The sequence below is a fragment of the Leptonychotes weddellii genome, chromosome 4 (assembly GCF_054177405.1).
Source record: "Leptonychotes weddellii isolate Sample4059 chromosome 4, ASM5417740v2, whole genome shotgun sequence".
NCBI lineage: Eukaryota > Metazoa > Chordata > Mammalia > Carnivora > Phocidae > Leptonychotes > Leptonychotes weddellii.
This window is the reverse complement of record NC_138372.1, coordinates 30,370,397-30,392,360: the sequence shown is the minus strand read 5'-3', so window position 1 is coordinate 30,392,360 and position 21,964 is coordinate 30,370,397. Positions and strand designations below refer to the sequence as shown.

General features: G+C 43.3%; 1 protein-coding gene across 2 annotated transcripts in view; it reads left to right on the top strand.

Moving 5' to 3' along the window:
* The window catches only part of ZMYND12 (zinc finger MYND-type containing 12), a 26,204-nt gene extending 6,632 nt beyond the window's left edge, over positions 1–19,572 (top strand). For both annotated transcript variants that reach the window (XM_006742925.3, XM_081818233.1), the window contains exons 2-8: positions 3,629–3,770; positions 4,931–5,102; positions 11,823–11,992; positions 14,544–14,666; positions 14,902–15,013; positions 16,323–16,468; positions 17,632–19,572. In XM_006742925.3, the coding sequence (XP_006742988.1) occupies positions 3,629–3,770; positions 4,931–5,102; positions 11,823–11,992; positions 14,544–14,666; positions 14,902–15,013; positions 16,323–16,468; positions 17,632–17,757 (991 nt within the window). In that variant the 3' untranslated portion in view covers positions 17,758–19,572. The remainder of the gene's footprint in view (positions 1–3,628; positions 3,771–4,930; positions 5,103–11,822; positions 11,993–14,543; positions 14,667–14,901; positions 15,014–16,322; positions 16,469–17,631) is intronic.
* The last annotated feature ends 2,392 nt before the right edge of the window (positions 19,573–21,964 follow it).

Here is a 21,964-nt window from a genome sequence, read left to right as displayed (position 1 = left end):
ACGATGGACTCTGAAAAACAAACTGAGGGTTCTAGAGGGGAGGGGGGTGGGAGGATGGGTTAGCCTGGTGGTGGGTATTGAGGAGGGCACATTCTGCATGGAGCACTGGGTGTTATGCACAAACAATGAATCATGGAACACTTCATCTAAAACTAATGATGTAATGTATGGGGATTAACATAAGAATAAAAAAAAAACATCCAAAAAAAAAAAATACTAGTAAACCAAATCCAGCAGCATATAAAAAGGATTATACATCATGACCAAGTGGCATTTCTCCCAGGAATTCAACGTTGTCTCAACATACTAATATCAATTTAAGACATCATCTTAACAGAAGAGAAGACAAAAACCGCATGATAATCTCAATAGATACAGAAAAAGCATTTGATAAAATCCAATGCCCTTTGTGATAAAAACAAATTAGGGAAAGAAAGGAACTTTCATGACCTATAGAGAAACACAAAGCTAACATCATATTTAGTGATCAAAGACTGAAGGCTTCCCCCCCACCCCCACCCCCCCCCCGCCAAAAGCAGGAATGAGACAAGAATGTTGCTTTCATCACTTCTATTCAACATTTTTCTAAAAATGCTAGTTGGGGCAATTAGGCAGGACAATGAAATAAAAGACATCCAGCTTGGAAAAGGAGTAAAAGTACATCTATTTGGTGATGACATGATCTTCTAGAGAGAAATCCCTAAAGAACCTACAAAAAAACCCACAACAAACTATTAGAGCTAATAAATGAATTCAGCAAGGTTACAGAATACAAGATCAATGTGCAAAAATCAGTTGTATTTATACATGCTAGCAATGAACAATCTGAAAATGAAATTAGGAAAGCCATTCCATTTATAGTAGCATCAAAAAAGAAATAAATTTAACCAAAGAAGGGCAAGACTTACACACTGAAAACTAAAAAAACATTTATGAAAGAAAGACCTACATAAATGGAAAGATATTCCATATTCATAGTTTAGAAGATTTAATATTATTAAGATAATTACACTTCAAACTGATCTATTGATTCAATGCAATCCCTATCAAAATTCTGTCATTTTTGTACAAATGGACACACTGATCCTAAAATTTAAATGAAAATGTGAAGTACCCAGAATAGCTAAAAAGCCTTTTAAAAGAACAAAGCTGGAGGACTGATACTTTTCAATTTCAAATTTTACTACAAAGCTGCAGTAATGAAGACAGTGTGGTAGTGGCATAAGGATAGAATTGAGAGTCCAGAAATAAGTATGTACATTTATGGTCAATTGGTTTTCAGCAAGGTTGCCAAGACCATTCAACTGGTGAAAGAATGGTCCTTTCTAGATGATGCTGGGATAACTGCATAGCCACATGCAAAAGAATGAATTTGGACCCCTACCTTACACCATAGACAAAAAGAGATAAATATAAGAGCTAAAAACATAAAACTTTCAGAAGGAAACATAGTTGGAAATCTGTGTGATTTGAGATTAGGCAACAGTTTAGATATGATACCAAAACCACAAGGATCCAAAGAAAAAATAGATTAGTTGGACTCCACCAAAATTTAAAACTTCTGTGCATCAGAGAACACTATCAAGAAAGTGAAAAGACAACCCGCAGAATGGGAGAAAATATTTACAAATCATATATCAGATAAGGATTTTATATCTAGAGTATGTAAAGGACTCTTAAAACTCAACAATAAGAAGATAAAAGACCCAGTTTAAAAATGGACAGAAGATTTGAATAAATTCTCCAAAGAAGATATACAAATGGCCAATATGCACATGAAATGATGCTGAACGTTATTAGTTGTTAAGGAAATGCAAAATAAAACCACAATGAGATACCACTTCACACACACTAAAATGGCTGTAGTAAAAAAAAAAAAGAGAATAACAAGTGTTGCCAAAGATCTAGAAAAAGTGAACCCCTCCTGTATTGCTGCTGGGCTGTAAAATGGTACAACCTCTGTGGAAAACAGCTTGGCAGTCCTCAAAAAGTTAAACATAGAGTTACTATATGACCCAACAATTCCATTCTTAGGTATATACTTAAAAGAATTGAAAACATGTGTTCACACAAAAAGTTATACACAAATGTTCAAAGCGGCATTATTCATAATAGCCAAAATGTAGAAACAACCCACATGTTCACTGACTGATGAATGGATAAACATTAAAAGTGATACAGCTATACAGTGGAATATTTATTCAGTTGTACAAAGGAATACAATATTGATAAATGCGATGAAATGGGATGAACTTTGAAAACATTATGCTAAGTGTAGGAAACCAGACACAAAAAGTCACATGTTGTCTGTTTCCATTTATATGTAATGTCCTCATCAGGCAAATACATAGAGAAAGTAGATTCATGGTTTCTGGGCACCAGTGGGTGGAGAAAAGAATGAGAGAACCAACTAGAGGAAATGGAGTTTCTTTTTTGAGTGATGAAATTGTTCTGGAGTTAGATAGGGTGATGGTTTTATGACCTTGTGAATATGCTAAAAACCACTGGATTTATACTTTAAAATGGTGAATTTTCTATTGTATGTGAGTTATATATCAATTTAAAAGTGTAAAAAAAATAATTGGAGAAAGGGTCAGAAGCAGGTAATAGATTTGGGAATCAGTCATAGAGGCAATTATTTAAGGAATGGGAGTGGATTCTCTGTAGGACTGCGGTCCTGTCCAATTAAGTGTTCAAAAATACTAAATCTGTATGTAAAACTCAGAAAAGCTTTCTACCAAACTGTCACAGTGCTTCCCTCTGGAGAGCTAAAAGTCAGCTGGCTCTGGATTATAGGCTTAGAGTAACTACTTAAGCTCTCCACTCCTGTGCTTCCTTATCTTTGAAATAATAGCTTTTGTTTTGTTCTCAAAAAGTTAGTTACTAGCAAAAGCACCTGCTGCACCACTGGGATTGGGGACCGTCCCTAGTGTGTTCGTGTGAGAGTGCCCCCTGGAACACAGAAGACAATGTCAGTGGTGCTCTCCGGAGCCACGCAACACAGTCTCCTAGAGCGTCTCCTAGAGCCTCAGCAAATGGGAAATTCCTTTCCCTTCCCCAAGAAAAAGACGCTCACAAACATCAGCTTTGATGTTCAGATATTCTGAAAATGGCCTTAGAAAAATGTTATTAACGAAGCAGAAGAGCAGATCAGCCACAGCATCACCACGTGACTTCGTGACTTCGGAGTGTGACCTGTGCCTGAAGAAACAACAGCCTCCCACCCCCACTAATTGGTACACCACCACATAACCACATGGAAGAAAAGAGATTTGTGTCAAGAATGGCTTTGTGGGGCGCCTGGGTGGCTCCAGTCGTTAAGCATCTGCCTTCGGTCATGATCCCGGTGTCCTGGGATCGAGCCCCACATCGGGCTCCCTGCTCCGCGGGAAGCCTGCTTCTCCCTCTCCCACTCCCCCTGCTTGTGTTCCCGCTCTCGCTGTGTCTCTCCCTGTCAAATAAATAAATAAAAATCTTTAAGAAAAGAAAAGAAATGGCTTTGGGTTCCCTGCCTGATATGTGTTGGGCTTCCTTTTCTAGTTTTTAGGGCGAGGCCAGTAAGTGGGGCCACTAGGATCTCCGGCGAGGCCAAAGGGAAAGATAATGAAGTCCATGTTTTCATTGTCAGTGGTGTGGTTCATCAAAGAGCGGACTGGAGCAGCATCCATGAGAAGATATGTCAGCTGCTGATTCCGCTGCGCACTTCCATGCCCTTCTACAATTCAGAGGAGGAGCGGCGGCACGGACTGCAGCAGCTGCGGCAGCGGCAGGTGGGTCCTGTGGGGGGGCTACAGGCTTAGCTCACAGGCTCCGCGAAACCACCCAGGACGCAGGGATCCCCAGACTGGAACCTCTCTGAGGACAGAGACTTTGTTTTATGACTTTATGTCCTCAGTCAGTTGTTCTCCACATAGTTGCTGAATACCCACCGTATTAGGTTCCCAGGGCTAATAAAACACCGCACACTAGGTGGCTTAAACGACAGAAATGGTTTTTCTCGCAATTCTGGAACCTCGAAGTCCAAGATCAAGGGTAGGTGTCAGCAGGTGTGGTTTCCTGGGGGCACGTGCATCTCTGGTGTTTCCCAAATTTCTTCCTGTTACAAGGATACCAGTAAAATTGGATCAGGGGCCACCCTAATGGCCTCATTTTAACTTAATCACCTCTGTAAGGCTCTGGCTCCAAATGCAGTCACATTCTCTAGGTACTAGGGCTTAGGGCTTCAACATATGAGTTGCGAGGGGCACAAAATTCAGCCATAGCATCTATATATGCCCAGTATGTTGATAAGGCATAGGTACATAGTAGGAGGTCAAAAAAATGGTGTATGAATACACTGGTGAATTCATAAAGGAGATTTAAAAACTTCTATTATGGCATTGATAGCATCTCAATTATTCTTAAAAAGTTAGGGTTTTATAAGCCATAAATCTCAGAACACCAGATTCATCAATTTAAATGTTGTGGCACTTTGAGGAGGGCTTTGGAACAATGCAGAATTTAAGTTATTTCTGATACTCACTAAGCAGGATAACTCCGGAAGGAAAGATAAGATGTTTCTCTCAAAATTACGACTCAAATAGAAAGTCAGAAAGTTGTAGAATGTCCGGAGACATGATGGTTTGCTAAACTACAATTTTATTATAAACACAAGAATAATATTTCTTTAATAACTTTATACGGAGCACTCCTTTATGCTGATAATGAACCAAGGTGAAAAGACACTTATTCTTGGACCTCGAGGAACTCACAATCCAGGTTTCCCTTTTTATATCACCTATTTTGGGTCTCATGTCCACCTTAATACAAGCAGGTTAACTAGGTGCCCTCAACCAGTTCATTAGGTAGTGGCCTTACCCAGATGAACCTATATCCACCATTGCCTTTTACCTTTAGACTCTCTCAGATGGTCTAGTTTTTTCTTCCACAGAAGCATTTGATTGAATTCTGCTACACCGTAGCCCAGAAATACCTCTTTGAAGGAAAACATGAAGCTGCCGTTCCAGCAGCTTTGCACTCGCTTCGCTTCCGCATGAATGTGCACGGCCTGAGTTCAGTAGAGCTTGTGCCTGCTTACCTGCTGTTGGCCGAGGCGAGCCTTGGTGAGTGAATTGACTCGAGACCCCCCCGCCCCAGGGCCCTCAAGGAGTACTAAATTGGGTTCAATCAGTGGCCAGAGGGTATAGCCTTGGCAGTGGCACCAAGATACCTTCTATAAAAGAGCAGTGTTGCCGTAAAGTTTGGCACAAGGTGGGGAAGCTGATGTCACCAACTTTTGGCTACTTCTGACAGAAATCCACTCTAGCTGGCCTAAGCAAAAGGAGGACATTTATTCGGACACTGGAGTGTCCCAGGGGAATTGAGGCTTCATGAAGTCCTAGAATCAGAATGTTGTAACAAATTTTCTCTCTTGGGCCTTGTGTCTTGTCTCTGCTTCTATCTCTGCATCTGCTTTATTTACCATCTCTGCAGACCAGATTTTTCTGCCCTATGCCTACCACAAAGACAGCTACCCCAAAATATCAGATGTAGCTGAATTTCCATGGAATTTACATGTTCCTCCAGGTTTAAGGAGGATAGTAGAAACAATTAGCATCTGATTTCCAGTGTTAAATTCCTAGAAGAGAGAGTTGTGTTCACTCAGCTTGAGTGTGGTATTTACCCTTATCTACCTTTGTGTCAGGGTCACGTGGCCCAAAGAGGAGTGTAGGAACCTGCCCCTGTGGATGGGAGAGGGAAGAAGAACCGTATCTCTCATGCCGTGGATGACAGTGGGGAGCACAGACTCGGCAGAGCTCCACCCCACATGGTGGTTGCTACAAGAAGAGAATTAACATCTTGGAGGGGAATTAACATTTTTGAGCATCTGCAGTGTTTTAGTTACTGTCCAACCACTTTATCCATCTTGATAGCCACTATTTTTTTTAAGAAGCAAACTTCTAAAAAGCAAAACTGTTGGAAATACAGTACAAAGAACCTCTTTTCCCCTGAGCTACGTGAGAGTAAGTTGCTTGCCTGATGCATTTCCTAGACGTTCTCCTTCATATCCACCATACAACCGTCGTCTACTATCATCTAGTTCACGTTTCTCCAGTCGTCCCAATTACACCTCGACAGCAGAAGGATACAGTTCAAAATCACACTTTTCATTTTGTTGCCATGTGTTTTTAGTCTCCTTCATCCTGGAATAGATTCTCAATCTTTCCTTGACTTGTATGACTCTGACACTTTTAAGATTAAAGGGCAAGTGTTCTATAAAACATCCCTCAATTTGGGTTTCTCTGACGTCTCCTCACGACTGGACTCAGGTGATGTGTCTTTGGCAGGAGTGTCACGGGAGTGCCACTGTGTTGTTCGCACCTGATCCTGCAAGTTGGCACATGTTTTCAGTTTGTTCCGTTCCTGATGCCACCCATTTAAGTTACTTTGCTAAGGTGATATCTGCCAGGCTTCTTCTTTGTATATTCTTCCTCCTTTTCGCAATTAATAAGTATTTTATGGGGAGGCATTCTGAAACTATATAAATATCCCATTCCATCAGACTTTCAATGTATTCATTTATTTATATCAGTATGAACTCTTGCTTCCCTGTTCTAGTCAATGGATTAATAATCTGTTTCTGTCGTAATTTGGTGCTTAGGCTATTCCTGATTTGGCAAGCGGCAGCCCATTTAAACTGGCTTCCATGTCTCCTTGACACATCCCCATTGTTCTTCTATCACCTTCCTGCTTTCTGGAACATACCTCCAAGGAGCCTTGATTTTTTTTTTAGTGAAAACTGGAATTCAGAAGGCAAGAGTTGTGCACTAGACGTATGTGTTGCTATTGAGGTAGGGTTGCTCCTATGCCTTCTTGGTGGACAGAGTTAGGGAATATGTATAAACATAATAATGTATACACACATTACATCTAAATTCATTCTCTCCCACTCTCTCTATATATAGATAGAGATATGACTATGAGTCCCTACCAGTACCTCTAAATTCAGTCCAACGCTACCACAGGGTTCAGTCTGATTTCCTCCCATTCTGCATCTGTAGTTCTCTTCTCTGACAGTGAGAATGCTGGCTCTGGCTTCCTTTTTCATTAATATACTTAGATATTTCATCAGTTGCCCTGTATGAACCAATCTTCCATTTCCAACCCTACTCTTTCCCCTTGCAGATGCCTTTCTCTCCTTCCATGGGCTCTGACTCCTCATTCAGGGCTGCCTCTTCTGCATGGATCCTCTCCTTACTGGTTTGGGCTCTGACTCCCCCATATGAGGCCACATAACTGCAAGAATGCCTTTCTCACCCCTCTCAGGTCTGGCTCCCCATTCCAGTCTGTCCCTCCACCAAAACTACTGGGAAGAGCACCGGACAAGGAAATACAGCCCAGGTTCTGTGCATTTCTGACACTTACTAGCTGTGGGATTTGGGGATTTTTCCCGACTTAATTTGGGCTCAGGTCATGATCTCAGGGTCGTGAGATTGAGCCCTGCATCAGGCTCTGCAGTCAGCAGGGAATCTGCTTGAAATTCATCCCCACTCCATCTCCCTCTGCCCCTCCCCCATCTTGCACGTGAGCTCTCTCTAAAATTAAATAAATAAAATCTTTTTAAAAACCCAAAATACTACTAATAATAATTATATATCCATTGATGAGATTACTTAATTTAAGTTTCTCTTTCCCACTAGACTGTAAGCTCAGGAAGAACTGGAACTGTCCCTATTCTTATTCATCAGAGTGTCTTCATACCCAGAACAGCACTTAGCACAGAGGAGGTCCTCAAAAACTGCTCTCAGAGAACCTGACATCTGGTGGGCGCTGTGAAAGCATTTGGTGAATCTGAGTCCCCTTCACAGGATTGTTTTGAGGATTAAATGAGTTTGTGTGTAATGAACATGAGAGTGCTTTGCAAGCTGGAAAGTTCCGTCTAAATGGAAGTTCTCATTATACCTCCCCCTGTCTTTGAAACCTTGCCAACCTTTTTGAAAGTCTAAATAAATTACATTCCTTGTGCACATGTCTCTTTCTCATCTAAGAGATTCCGCCAGAGTGGAGTGGAAAGAATAACAGGTATTTAGCCTTTTCTTTTCTTTTTGGTAAAACTTTGGAATTTTAATCAACTAGAGATGATATTTTCAGTAACACTTCAAAGAGCCACCTTACTCATCTTCCCCCACTCTAGTCAGCACTTTGGAATCAGGGAACCTGGGTTCAAATTCCAACTCTTTTTTTTTTTTAATTTATTTACTTACTTTAGAGAGATAGCACGAGTGCACGCGTGCACACACAAGTGGGGGAAAGGGCAGAGGGACAGAATCTTCAAGTAGACTTCCTGCTGAGTGCAGAGCCCAACAGAGGGCTCTATCTCAAAACCCTGAGATCATGACCTGAGCTGGAATCAAGAGTTGGATGCTTCGCCAACTGAGCCACCCAGGGACCCCTCCAACTCTTTCTTTACTGGTTGAGTGATGCTAGGTATCAAGTTTCTTACTAAGGGCTCTTACACATACTCTTCCCCTGCCTGGAATGCTTTTTTCTCCCTTATATATAGCTGGTTTCTTTTCAATCATCAGGTATCTGCTTAAATATCACCTTCTCAGAAAGGGTTCTCTAATCATCCAATCAAGGTAGGTTTCTTCCTGCTTTTTTGGAAGACTGTGTTCTGTTCATTTCCTTCATAGCATTTTATTTTTCTTTGTTTATTGTGTATCTAGTTCCCTGTATTGTATGCCCCTTGTGGTCAGAGATCATGTCTGTTTTATTCACTAGTATGCACTGAGCATCTAGCAAAGTGATAGAGCTTCTAAATTAAATGAATGTGTGGTTGAATGAATGAATGAAGTTTCCTCCTCTGTACATTCCTCCTCGGATATTTATTTCACAGGGTTGTTGGCAGAGTTAGATCACAGATGCAAATGGCCTAGCATACTGTGCATACAGCAAATAGCAGGCCCTCAGTAAATGTGAATTCCCTTTCCTTCCCCTGGGTGCCTCCCAGCCTCACAGATGATTATCTGTGACTGCTTTGTTCTGTGCTCCTTTACTTTCGTCATCAAACCTTCCAAAATCTTCCCCCTTGATGTCTCTCAGATCAGCCGCTAGCCCAGAGTAGGCCTTTTGTCTCACCCTGCAGACAAGAGCCCTTACTCCTTAACTGGCTATCCTTTCTCTTTCTCTTCCATACGCTAGTGACAGGACCCTTTAGGATAGTCTAACTTCCTTCAGCAACTTTGTGTATCTAGTACATCCACTCCATCCCTACACTTGTCGAGGCAAACACTATGTAGAAGAAGGCATGCCTAAACTTACCCACTCACCGGCCAGTCTCAGTTCGACCTGCTGGGAGCAGCACATTCCTCCTACCTCACTATACCCGCTCTCTGGATTTGGGGGCTCAAGTTTTTTTTTCTCCCAAGTATATCTTTTGGGATGTTTCTTTAGTTGCTGGTTCAGCTTGGCCTTGGGGCCTTCCTTCTTTGGCAATTGCCTTCTTGAAGGGAAACTACACGATGAAGATGAAAGGTTTCCAGTATGTGTCAGTGCCCTCTGCCAGTTTTCTCCTCACCTAAATAACCTTTGCTAAGAATCATTTGCTCAGTCTAAAGCTCTTATTTTATAGAGAAAATCCAGATGGAAGATGTGACTTGCCATGTTCGCATGAGCCAGGATCCCGGGCCTCCGCCTCTTCTAATCTAGTATTTTCCCATTTTAGTTTGAACTTCAGTCAAGAGAAGTTCCGTGTTTCCTCCCTTCGATTGCTTCTTCAGCTCTCCTTTAATTCAGTGACCTATGATTACAGCTAGAATAAGTAATGCCTGCATATGAGCGAGGCCTGGGAGGAAGGACAAGCAGAACAGAAGATTGACTTATGAGGGGTTTGTGTCCTCGTCCCCTGACCTTTCCTGGCACCATTTCTGCTGCAGCACCCATCACAGGAAATGCCTCGCACCCAGAGCATACCTCCTGCTCCACAGAAGGCTGGCAGAGTAGTTTTCTATCCAGGTCTGACAGCCTCCCTAGGAGGCAAGCAAGGGGGCAGGAAGCTTTTATGCATCTTCACAACCAAACAAAAAGTTTTAAGTGTCAACAGTATCTGAATATTAGAAATAAGGTGCCTTTTACTTAGTAACCGTGTGTTGTCCATTCTAGCTCCTAAATGTCTCTTAGGTATCTGCTCCATCTTCACTCACTGCCTTAGTTCAGGCTCTTATCAGTCCTTGCCTGAACTATTTCCAAAGTCCTCTAGTGAGTCTTTCACTCTACTTCCTCCCCTCTCGTCCCTCCCCCACCCTGGCTCCTGGGGATCCTTCTAAATCGAAATCCCAACTCTCTCTCCCTTTCTGGAAATCCTCCAGTTTTTATCCACATGCATCCAGCTCCCTGGAGCAACTTACTAAGTCCTCCAGCCCTCCATGACCTGTCCCCTGACTACCTCTTTAGCCTCATTTCCTGCCACTTGATCCCTCACACTTTGGGCTCCGGCATCCCAGACCCATATACGGTTCTCCAAACACAGCCCACTATTTCACATCTCCATGGTTCTGCATCTGTGTTAGCTTTCCCCGGGTGCCCGCCCTCCCTTATCTGTCAGGAAAACTTCTACTCATCCTCAAAACTCAGCTCAGATTTTCCTATCTTAGTTCAGCTGCTATAACGAATACCACAGACTGAATGACTTAAACAATAAACAGTTATTTCTCACAGTTCTGGAGGCTGGAAGTCTAAGATCAAGGTATCAGCAGATTCGGTGTCTGGTGAGGGCCCACTTCTGGGCTTGGAGACAGGCACTTTCTCCTTTATGGCAGAGAGAGGGGTCACCCCTCTTGTATCTCTTCTTTTATGACACTAATCCCATTCACAGGGCTCCACTCTCATGACCAAATGATGCCCCACCTCCAAATACCATCACTTTGGGGATTAGGGCTTCAACTATGTGTTTTGGGGGGATACAACATTCGGTCCATAGCACTGACCTCGCCTCGCCCCATTCCATTGTCCCTCTCCACCCCATCCATACAATTAAACACCTGCTACTCTCTGCCACTTCCAAACCTTATGATGTTACTATTGCTGCACTTATATACTGTGTTATAAATATATTGTCACCCATGCATTCCCTGAACCCAGCTGTAAATTTTTCAAGGGCTATGGCTTTGATTCATCTTGGAGTCCTCATCTCTCAACACAAGGCCTGGTACATAAAAAATATTAAGTATACATATACATATATTTTTAACAGATACAGTTCACATACATAAACTTCACTCTTTAAAAGTACAATTCAGTGATTTTAGTATATTCACAAGATTGTGCAACCATCACTATATCTAACTACAGAACATTGTAGTCATCCCAGAATGGACCCCCATACCCATATTAGTAGTCACACTCCATTCTCCCTCCCCACAGTCCCTGGCCATCATTCTTCTGTCTCTATGGATTTGCCTATTCTGGACATTTCATATCAATGGAATCATACAATATGTGACCTTTTATGTCTGGCTTCTTTCACTTAGTGAAATGTCTTCAAGGTTTATCCATGTCGTAGCATATGTCAGTACTTTATTCCTTTCTGTGACTGGATAAGATTCCACTCATGGATATGGACAGACCACATTTTGTGTATCTACTCATCAGTTGATGAGCATTTAGGTTGTTTCTATTTTTTGGCTATTATGGTGAGGCTGCTATTAATGTTTATGTGCAAGTTCTTGTATGTCAATAAATGTTTGAGTCAATAAACAAATGAGTGAATGGGCACTGACTCACATTTCATCATGTGTCCTCTGGCCAGAATATGAATTATAACCTTCTTTACTTCTTTTGGGCAGGTCTAGGCCAGATTGTCCAAGCTGAGGAATATCTATCCCAAGCCCAGTGGACAGTCCTCAAATCAACTGAATGTCGTTATGCCACCCACTCTTTACTGCATCGGAACCTAGGACTTCTCTATATAGCTAAGGAAAACTATGAGGAAGCCCGTTATCATCTGGCCAATGATGTAAACAAGTTAAATTATAACACCTGAATGTTTCTGAGAACAGCTATGCTTAGTTTTGTTTGTTCTTTTTTTTTTTTTTTAAAGATTTTATTTATTTGAGAGAGAGCACGAGTGGGGTGAGGGGCAGAGGGAGAAGCAGACTCCCCACTGAGGAGGGAGCCCGATGCGGGGCTCAATCCCGGGACTCTGGGATCATAACCTGAGCCAAAGGCAGACACTTAACTGACTGAGCCACCCAGGCACCCTTGTTTGTTCTTTTTTAACTGAGCATTTCTCTAAAACTTTCTGTTGACAACTGACTGGTAAGATATTAGCAAGAACACAGTTCTAACAACCTGAGTTCAAGCCTTTCCACTTCCTGGCCAGGTCATGCATCCTTGGCCAGGTCATGTCACTTCTCCAAGCCCGATTTCTCTGAGGATAATAAAGGTAGAACAGCACAGTGGTTAAGAGAAGGGCTTTACTTCTACTCTTGGACATAGTGGACATTATTTCACCTCTTTCATCAAGTGTAAGACAGAAATCATCAAATAGTGTATGTCTCATTGGGTCAGTGAAGAGATTAATAATAGGACACTGTATATGCAGCAATTTGCTATCATTTTTACATATAACATCAATGTTTCTACTTCAGAGTGTGGTTATTAAGTTTAAATGAACTGTTCATATATGAACGTTCTTTATAAACTATAAAACTGCATACAAATGTTAGATAAGATGATGATGATGATGAGAGTGATGATGGAGCCATCCTTCCAAAATTTAATGAGGTTTCTATAAGGATGTCAGTAGTGGACAATATGCCCAGAGAGAAAAGTTCTTGAGCCTGAAATCTGGATGAGGTTAAGGTCAAGATGCAGTCTCAGCACGTTATTTCTCTCTTCAGCCTCTCCACTGGGCAACCCTCCTTCTGGTTGCCTCCACTGCACAATGTCCATAAATCCACTGCAAACATTCTTGTGCTGGTTAGTCTTCATATCCCCTCACCCTAAATCCATTCTCTGCTCTACTGTGCCTTGGGAGGCTGACCTCTATGGACTACACAACCCAGAATCCATTGCTTTCCAGCTTCTGTTGGATTTAAAGAGCGAGAGGCGTGGCAGGGGAGTGGATGTTGGGAAGAGATAGAGGTTGGGTATCTACTCTCTCTGCTGCCTTTCTGCTCCATCCCAGTTCTGGCAGGGGCAGTGTTCCTCCAGGGCCACAGCTCCTGGCAGGTGGCCTCCTCCCATAGCGCTCGCTCTCGGGGGTGGGGGTGGGGGCGTCCTGGTGACCCTGCTTTCTCGCTTTCTTTTCAGGAGTCAGGACAGTAATAGTTTCTTGCTGTTGATAGTCCCTGGTGTTTCATTAGCTCTTGTTGGTTCCTTAACCTCTGTATGTCTCTTCAAATAATCCTTTCATTAAACTATCTTCAGGAAGTACTTGGAGGGTGCCATCTATTTCCACCTAGGAGACTGACTAATACACTTTATTTGTGTTTTCTCTCTGTACTCTCACTTACAACAAATTAAGCAGAGGCACAGGTTCTGTCTTGAGCTGGGCCACACAGTTAAGAAATAGATCAGGCTCAGATTCTTCAGTCTACCTGTCAAAAAAAAAAAACCAAACAAAAAAACCCATCCATATCTTTATGGATACATATCATAAAATTCATATACTTTAAGTGTACAATTGAATGATTTGGAGTAAACTTACAGAGTTGTGCAACCATCAGCACAATCCAGTTTTAGAACATTCCCATCACTCCCAGAAGCCCCTCACACCCATTTGCAATTCATTTCTCCTTCCGACCCCCCACCCCAGGCAACCACTTTCTGTCTCTGTGGATTTGCCTTCTCTGGACATTTAATATAAACAGAATGATATGTGGTCTTTTCATCTGACTTCTCTCACTTAGCATAATTACTTTGAGACTCATCCATGTTGTCATATCAATACTTCATTCCTTCTATTGCTGAGTAGTATCCATCATCTGGAAATACACCATTTGTGTAGCCATTTATCACTTGATGAACACTGGGGATGTCTCTGCTGTTTGGCTGTTATGTTAATGCTGCTCTGAACATTTGTGTTCAAGTCTTTGTGTGGACACATGCCTTCATTTCTCTTGGGTGTAGTCTAAGAATGGAACTGCTGGGTCATATGGTAACTCACCGTTTAACTTTTTGAGAACTGCCAACCTGCTTTTCACAGAGGCTGCATCATTTTCTATTCCTACCAGCAACGTGTGAGGGGTCGTTTTCCTCCCCATCCTCGCCAACACTTGTTTTCTGCCTCTTTGATTAGAGCCCTCCTAGTGCGGGTGAAGTGGTATCTCATTGTGATTTTATTTTGCATTTCTTTAATGACTAATAATGTTGAGCATCACTTCATGTGTTATTAGCCATTGGTATATCTTTCTGGAGACATGTCTATTCAGATCCTTTGCCCATTTTTTAGTTTTAATTGGGCTGTTGTAAAAGTTCATTACAAATTCTGGGTGTACAAGTTCTTTATCAGATGTATAATTTACAAGGAGAACTAAAGCACCCCATTCTTCCTTCTGCTATAGATTTATTTTGCCAGTTGTGCATTTGGAACAGAGGACATCAGGACCTCAGGGGGCTACTTCCACCTGGCTAATATCTTCCATGGCCTTAAAAAGTTGGACCTGGCAGACACGTTGTACACCAAGGTGAGCTGGGGAATATGGGAGTTGAGCCTTGGTACTTCGGCCTTCTAAGTTACGACTGGTGTCGCCAGACTATTCATGAGAAACTTGAGGCACAGAGAGATGAAATGACTTGCCCAAGATCACATGGTCTGATACATGATATATTTCACTTTCCTTTCTTCCTGTTTCTCCACTAGTAAAATAGATTCGGCTCAGGTCTGGCCTGCTGCTCAGATTGCGTCTGCTTTCCCAACAGGTCTCTGAGATCTGGAGTAAATACTTGAATGATCGCTACCAAGTGCTCTCACAGGCTCGCATCCAGCAGATAGACTTACTGGGCAAACGATTTGAGACCGACACTGGCTTGGGTAAGTGGCAGCTCTCCCTGGAAAGCAGAGCAGTGACTTCACCCCTCCTAATCCATAGGCCTTGTCCCCACGAGGAAGAGCCACTGTCCCTGTCATGGAGCACATCAGTGCCATCTTCTGTATTTTGCTGATGAGGACACCGAGATGGGGGAATCAAAGAGATTCCACCAGTGCTGGGAAGAATTCAGAGCCCTGGCACCACACACAGCCTTTCCAGGGGCTCATAAGGGACAGATCTGGAGAAAGACCTACCAGAGCCCCCCGTGATCTCTGCAGAGCCTCCATTTCTGATGTGTTATCCCTCCAAGGCACATAAACCAGGGTAAACTCTCTGAAGAAGTCACACTGCTCATTTATTCTGGTGCCTTCTCCTCTTCCTTTACTGGACAGTGAGCTTCTCAGTGGCAGAGCTGAGTGTCATCCATGTCTCTGTCCCCAGACTCAGCAAAGGGTGAGCGCTGGGTGGCGCTGCACAGCATCATGCCCTCTAAGATATAATAAAAATGGACGGAGGACCTAGTTTCTGCCCAAAGACACATACAGTGTGGTTGATGGGATAGAACCTAGATGAAATAAAAGGAAGTTCCTACAAGTACACATTATAAGATGAGTCCCAGAAGGAAGAGGTGAGGACAGTTGGATGGTGTTGAAGAGGGAAGACTTCTTGGAGGAGAGGTCTTGAGCTAAGATTTTAAAAAATGAATAACTTTATTGAGTTTTCTTTCATTATAAAAGTGGTTTATGTTAAAGCAGAAAACTTGGAAATCATAGAAATCCAAAGGCAGCCAACCTTAGCGTTATGGTGTATGTCCTTTCTGTCTTCTTCTTAAGCATAGTATGTAAAGAGTGCTTATAAGCACCTGCCCCAAATAACTCATAGTAAGACAATAAAGGGTCACTAGAGTAAGACCCAAAGCTGCTTGGAGGAAGAGTAGACAGACTCACTTGTGGGAAGCAGAAAGTCCAAGGTGCTCAAGCACCCTTGGATTTGGGAGAGGATTGAGCTGCTGGCTGCCAGAAATCCCGGGGGCTCTTGCTCTCCAGCTGAAGCTGAGTGGGACCCAAGGAGTCCCACTATGACAGCTTCCTGCTTTGGAGTCCTAAGAAATCAAGAGTTCAGGACTCTGAACGAGAGAAACCGTAGCTACCTTGAGACCTGTGGGGGTCTGCCTGGAACTGCCAGGCTTCCTGCTGTTGTGCTTTGTGCCGCAGGCTGGTGCCCTGACAACTCAGTGCTCACCCTCGAGGGGAGACTCTGCAGCTCCCAGGGCCTGTGTCTTTGTCCCAACTTCCTTCCTTTCCATTGCAGATGAAGCCCAGGAAGCAGAAGCCATTCAGATCATGACTTCAATCTGGAACATTCGAGAATCTACATCTAACACAGCCCCCCAGAAAACTATCTTTGTTCTGAAAACCCTGTTCATGCTTTACTACCTGATGATGAATTCTTCAAAGGCAAGTTTCCCCAGAAAAGCACCATGTCTACAATGGGGGTAGAAATTCCTCTAGTTGAATTTGGCTGTGTTTTGCCCAGTTACACTGGCTTTTGCCCTCTGAGTAAGCCCTCACTTCAAAACAGTCTGGATGCTCGAGATGTTTCTCATTTGTGGAGTCCAACCTGCATCATGGAAACTGCATTGTCTTCTTCCCTAGGGACATGCCCATCACTAGCCTAAGTACTTCACATGAACTCTCCTGTGTAATTGTCAGGCCAATTTCATGAAGTAGGTATTGTATTATTCCCACTTTACAAATAAGGAAACTGAGGCACAGAGAGGGTCCATTGTTTGCCCAATTTCTTTTGGAGGAGAGGAAGTCACAATAAACAAGGAAACACTTAATGCATAATATAATTTCAGATAGTGAATAGTGCTGCAAAGAAAAAGAAAAGCAGGCAAGGAGAGAGAGAGGGAGGGAGGCCTGACGGAGGAGGCCTTTCTGTGTGGGTGTCATGGAAAATTTAGGATTTCCTGGGATGCCTGGGTGGTTCAGTTGGTTAAGCGTCTACCTTCGGCTCAGGTCATGATCCTGGGGTCCTGGGATCGAGTCCTGCATCGGGCTCCCTGCTCCTCGGGAGGCCTGCTGCTCCCCGTGCTTGTGCGCTCTTTCTCTCTCTCTCTCTGTCAAATAAGTGAATAAAATCTTTAAATAAATATTTATTGGAAGGGAGGAAGTGAGGAAGGGAGGGAGAAGAAGGGAGGGAAGGAAGAGCCAACCCAGAGGCTGTCCCATGATGTCCTGTGAGACCTCTGTCCAAGTGAAAACTCTAGACCACATGGCCCCCAGGATGACCCCTATCACCTCTCTGTCTCCCAGGGTTGGTTCAGAGGGTCCTGACGAAGATCCCATAGAGATCTCACTCTGCTAAGAAGGTGTACTAATTTTTACTTACTTTGTCAAGCCAGGTGGGTTTTTCTGGTCCCCCATGCCCCACCCAGCACATGTGTGGCTAGCTGTAAGGACCAGGTGGGTGTTCCCAAATTTCCAACAAGAGCTCGGTGGCTGGTGTGAAAAGCAGAGAGGTCCTTTCCCGTGTTTCTGGGTTGAGCAGAGATGGGGCTTCCCCACATAAAGCTCTCCTATGACAATTTCTTTTTGTAACTGCAATTCTATTCCAGGCACAAGAATATGCCATGAGAGCCTTCAATCTAGCCAAAGAACAGCATCTCAGTGTCCATGAACAAAACACCATTGAAGAGCTACTAAGTCTTATCTCAGCTGAAGAAGCTCACCCCATTACTTAGTGACCCATGAACTCGGCATCAGGGGGCTGTTCAAGGGGCTACTGAATGTCTAATATATTCCAGCTTGCACAACTGCTTTGAGGTACTACGACTTGCTGAAGTTCCCCCCCTTTTCCCCTGGGCCTGCACATGTGGCCATGTTTTTATTCTTGCATAGAATATGTGAGGAAATGTAGAGCTTTAGGCATAGACATCAGTAAAACTGATCTTTATCATGACCTTTGCACTTGGCTTCCTGTGACTTTGTATGACTTTGAGTAATGTGCTGTCAGCTCATTAATACGGTACTTGTAATTAAACCACAAATAGTTTATCATGTTTACCAGAAGCCACCCAGTGACACATTTTGTAGGCCTTTGCCAAAGAAGGGTATGGGGGATACAGTTATATTGGAGCAAAGTTTTCCCATTCTACTGGAATTAAGTTAGCATTAATGTGAGGTAGATTGTGATTTAAATGTCCATTATAGTTCTTAGAGCAATCACTAAGAAAATTACTCTGAAAAATAGTTACAAAGCGACAAAGAAATTAAAATGGTACACTAAAGGGGCGCCTGGGTGGCTCAGTCGGTTAAGCATCCGCCTTCGGCTCAGCTCATGATCCCAGGGTCCTGGGATCGAGGCTCCCTGCTCAGTGGGGAGTCTGCCTCTCCCCTGCCTCTGCTCATGCTCTCACTCTCTCTCTCTCTCTGACAAATAAATACAATTAAAAAAAAAAAAAAGAATAACAGGTCATGAAAAACGTTTAACAAAGTAAATACTTCAAAAAAAGATAAGGAACCATTACTTCAATGACAGATCATGTCATCAATTTGATAGAAAAAGTATGTCTTTTCTGATATTCATCAATATTGATGGCAATGTGGTGGAGATAAATATTTTAATATATTTTAATATATGCCCACACAAACATACAGTTTCAGTAGCTAACAAATACTTAAATAAACACTAGCAGGCTTTAAAAGCATATGGACAAGGTTACTACTGCAACCAGGTTATAAGCCTAGAATTATATATCATAAAATTGTTGTGCTTTGCTTGCAAACCTTTGTAAGGATCGTAGATCCCCTAGAACATCTCATGAACAAGGCAGTGACAAGAGGCCATTCCAAGTTCAAGCGTCAAGTTTCACCACAAGAAACAAAAATGTACGTGGGGGATGAGGAGGATAGCAGCCCAAAGTGAGTGCTGGAGTCACAGTTTACTTTCTTCTGGTTTGAGCAAGCCGTTAGCGTGGCACACTCAGGCAAGGAGCCCTGGAAGAGGAGAGGGTCTGTGAAGGGAGAAGAGTGTGCATTCAGACTGGGGCAGGGCGAGTTTGAGGAACTGGTGAGACATTCCAGGAGAGATGAAAAGGGCGTGCAATCTGGCATCAAGAAAAGAAGCCTAGGTTCCAGCGAGAAATTTGAGAGTACCACGCAGAACACCAGGGAAATAGAGGAGATCACCTGCGGAAGAAAAGAGAGACAAGGAAATGCCCCCAAACCAAAGGAACCCAGCAGAGGAAGCTGCAATAATTTCAGATTTCTCCAGACTGTTCTTGCAAAAAAATCCCCTTGTACCTTTCACCCAGATCCCCCAAATGTTAACATTTTATCACATTTGCTTTATCATTTTTCCTCTCTATATATTCACTGTTTTCCAAACCACTGGAAAGTAAGTTGCAGACCTGATGCCCCTTTATCCCCCAACACTGAATGTGTATTTTCCTAAAACAAGGACATGCTCTTACATGTGCTCATCAGTACAATCATCAAAATCAGGAAATTAACATGGATATGACACTATCAGATAATAAAAGAGACCTCATTCCAGATTTCACCAGTTGTCTTCACGTTCTTCACGTCTTCATGTCTTCACCAATTGTCTTCATGTCCTTACTTAAAATCTCTAAGCAGGCGGGGCATCAGCTGCCCCATGTCCCTCGTCAGGGCTGTGCCCTCAGAGGTGACACAATGTCAGATGTTCCGTCCTGTATCCCAGGAGGAACGCAACCCAAATTTTCTAACACACGAAGAGGCCCAGGCTCTTTGGGAGATCTGAAGAGCTGTGATTCCCCGAGGCTGGTGAAAGAGGGAACCCGCAGCCGAGTGGGCGCCTCCGTGACAGCCGGGCGAGGCCAGCAGCTGGGAGGCTGCGTGGGTCTCGGGGGACAACCACGGGAGCCTGGGAAATAGAAGGGGGCTTCGTCAGCTTGTTCCTCGAGGAGAGGAAATCCCAAGATCCAACAGCTTGGGAAGGTGTCTCTAGCCAGCGGGGGGCCCTCCAGTAGTGTGTCCGCTGTGGGCACGGTTTGTGCCGGAGCCAAAGTCAGGAGGGCGGGGAAACCGTCACCACCCTTTCCCAGGCACCTCCTGCCCCATTGAATACGTTGGCCCAGAGAGCAGCCAGATGGAGTTCTTTGTGAGACAACTAGGGGAATTTGACATAGAATGGGAAGTAGATGGTACCAAGGGATTATTGTTAGTTTTTTTAGATGTGGTAAAGGCATAAGGAAGTGTCCTCTTTTAAAAAAGATACATGCTGGGGCGCCTGGGTGGCTCAGTCGGTGAAGCATTGGACTCTTGATCTCAGCTCAGGTCTTGATCTCAGGGTTGTGAGTTCAAGGCCTGCATTGGACACTGAGTGTGGAGCCTACTTAAAAAATTAAAAAAAAGAAGATGCACACTCTTGGAGAATGCAGGGGAGGAAAAGATGTGGTGTGTGGGATTTTTTTAAATGCATAAAGAAAATAAATGAGTAGATGCAGTAAAAATAGAAAATTTTGGTAATTTATTTTTTTTTAAGATTTTATTTATTTATTTGATAGAGAGAGACACAGCGAGAGAGGGAACATAAGCAGGGGGAGTGGGAGAGGGAGAAGCAGGCTTCCCGCTGAGCAGGGAGCCCGATGCAGGACTCGATCCCAGGACCCTGGGATCATGACCTGGCTGAAGGCAGACGCTTAATGACTGAGCCACCCAGGCACCCCAAGAATTTTGGCAATTTAAAATCTGAGTGGTTTACTAAACTATTTTCTCTACTTTTGTGTCCTTTGAAGGTTTTCACATAAAATGAAAAGAATAAGGGCACCTGGGCAGCTCAGTTGGCTGGGCGTCTGCCTTTGGCTCAGGTCATGATCCCAAGGTCCCGGGATCAAGCCCCACATTGGGCTCCCTGCTCAGCGGGGAGTCTGCTTCTCCCTCTGACACTCCTCCCTCTCATGCTATCCTTCTCTCTCCCTCTCAATAAATAAAATCTTTTAAAAAATAAATAAATAGGGCGCCTGGGTGGCTCAGTCGGTTAAGCGACTGCCTTCGGCTCGGGTCATGATCCTGGAGTCCCTGGATGGAGTCCCGCATCGGGCTCCCTGCTCGGCGGGGAGTCTGCTTCTCCCTCTGACCCTCCCCACTCTCATGTGCTCTCTCTCTCTCGTTCTCTCTGTCTCAAATAAATAAATAAAAATATATATATATAAAAAATAAATAAATAAAATAAAATTTTTAAAAAAGAATAAAAAGAGACATCGAAGGACATACGAGTGGTTTGGGGAACAGCCTTAGTTCAAGGGTCTCAGGCCTGGTGCCGACCAGAGTGAGTTGCGAAAGGTCTTATCACTGGTCCCAGGAAGGCCTGTGAAGTCTCATGCAAACACACAAGTCCCGGGGGCGCAGCCTGACCCGGGAGCCTCCTTCAGGTGGGTCCACAGATTCTTTCCGTCCCCTGGGGCCGTACTGCACCACACAGTCATTGTTAATGGCTTCTTGCTCTCACTTGCTCTTTGAATCTCAATTCACATGTCAGCCCAGGAGAGCTCATGGAGCAGGCCCATGACAAGCTCATACCATATGCATTAGTATTTTCCTCCATCATCTTGACAGTTGAGAGCTGGCAATATTACAATTCAGACGACACTCTGCGTTTGAAAGGAAAATTATGGTTTTTCAGAATGCAGCTGGTGTGCGAATGAATAGGATAAAGTATCTGTGAAGCTTTTCCCTCATTTTATGATATGAAAATAATAAAATGTAGCTTCAGCATGTGGTCCTTACTTAAAAAGAACAACCAAAAGGCACAGAGTTGGGGGAACAAAGGCAAACAAAGCATCTTGTCCCACAGTAATAATTTTAATAAAAAGCAAAGACAGCAAAACAATCATTTATAAATGATTTCTTCCCTGTTGGAGAAGTTAACACTGTTATTGCTGTAGAAACCACTTGGAAATGAGC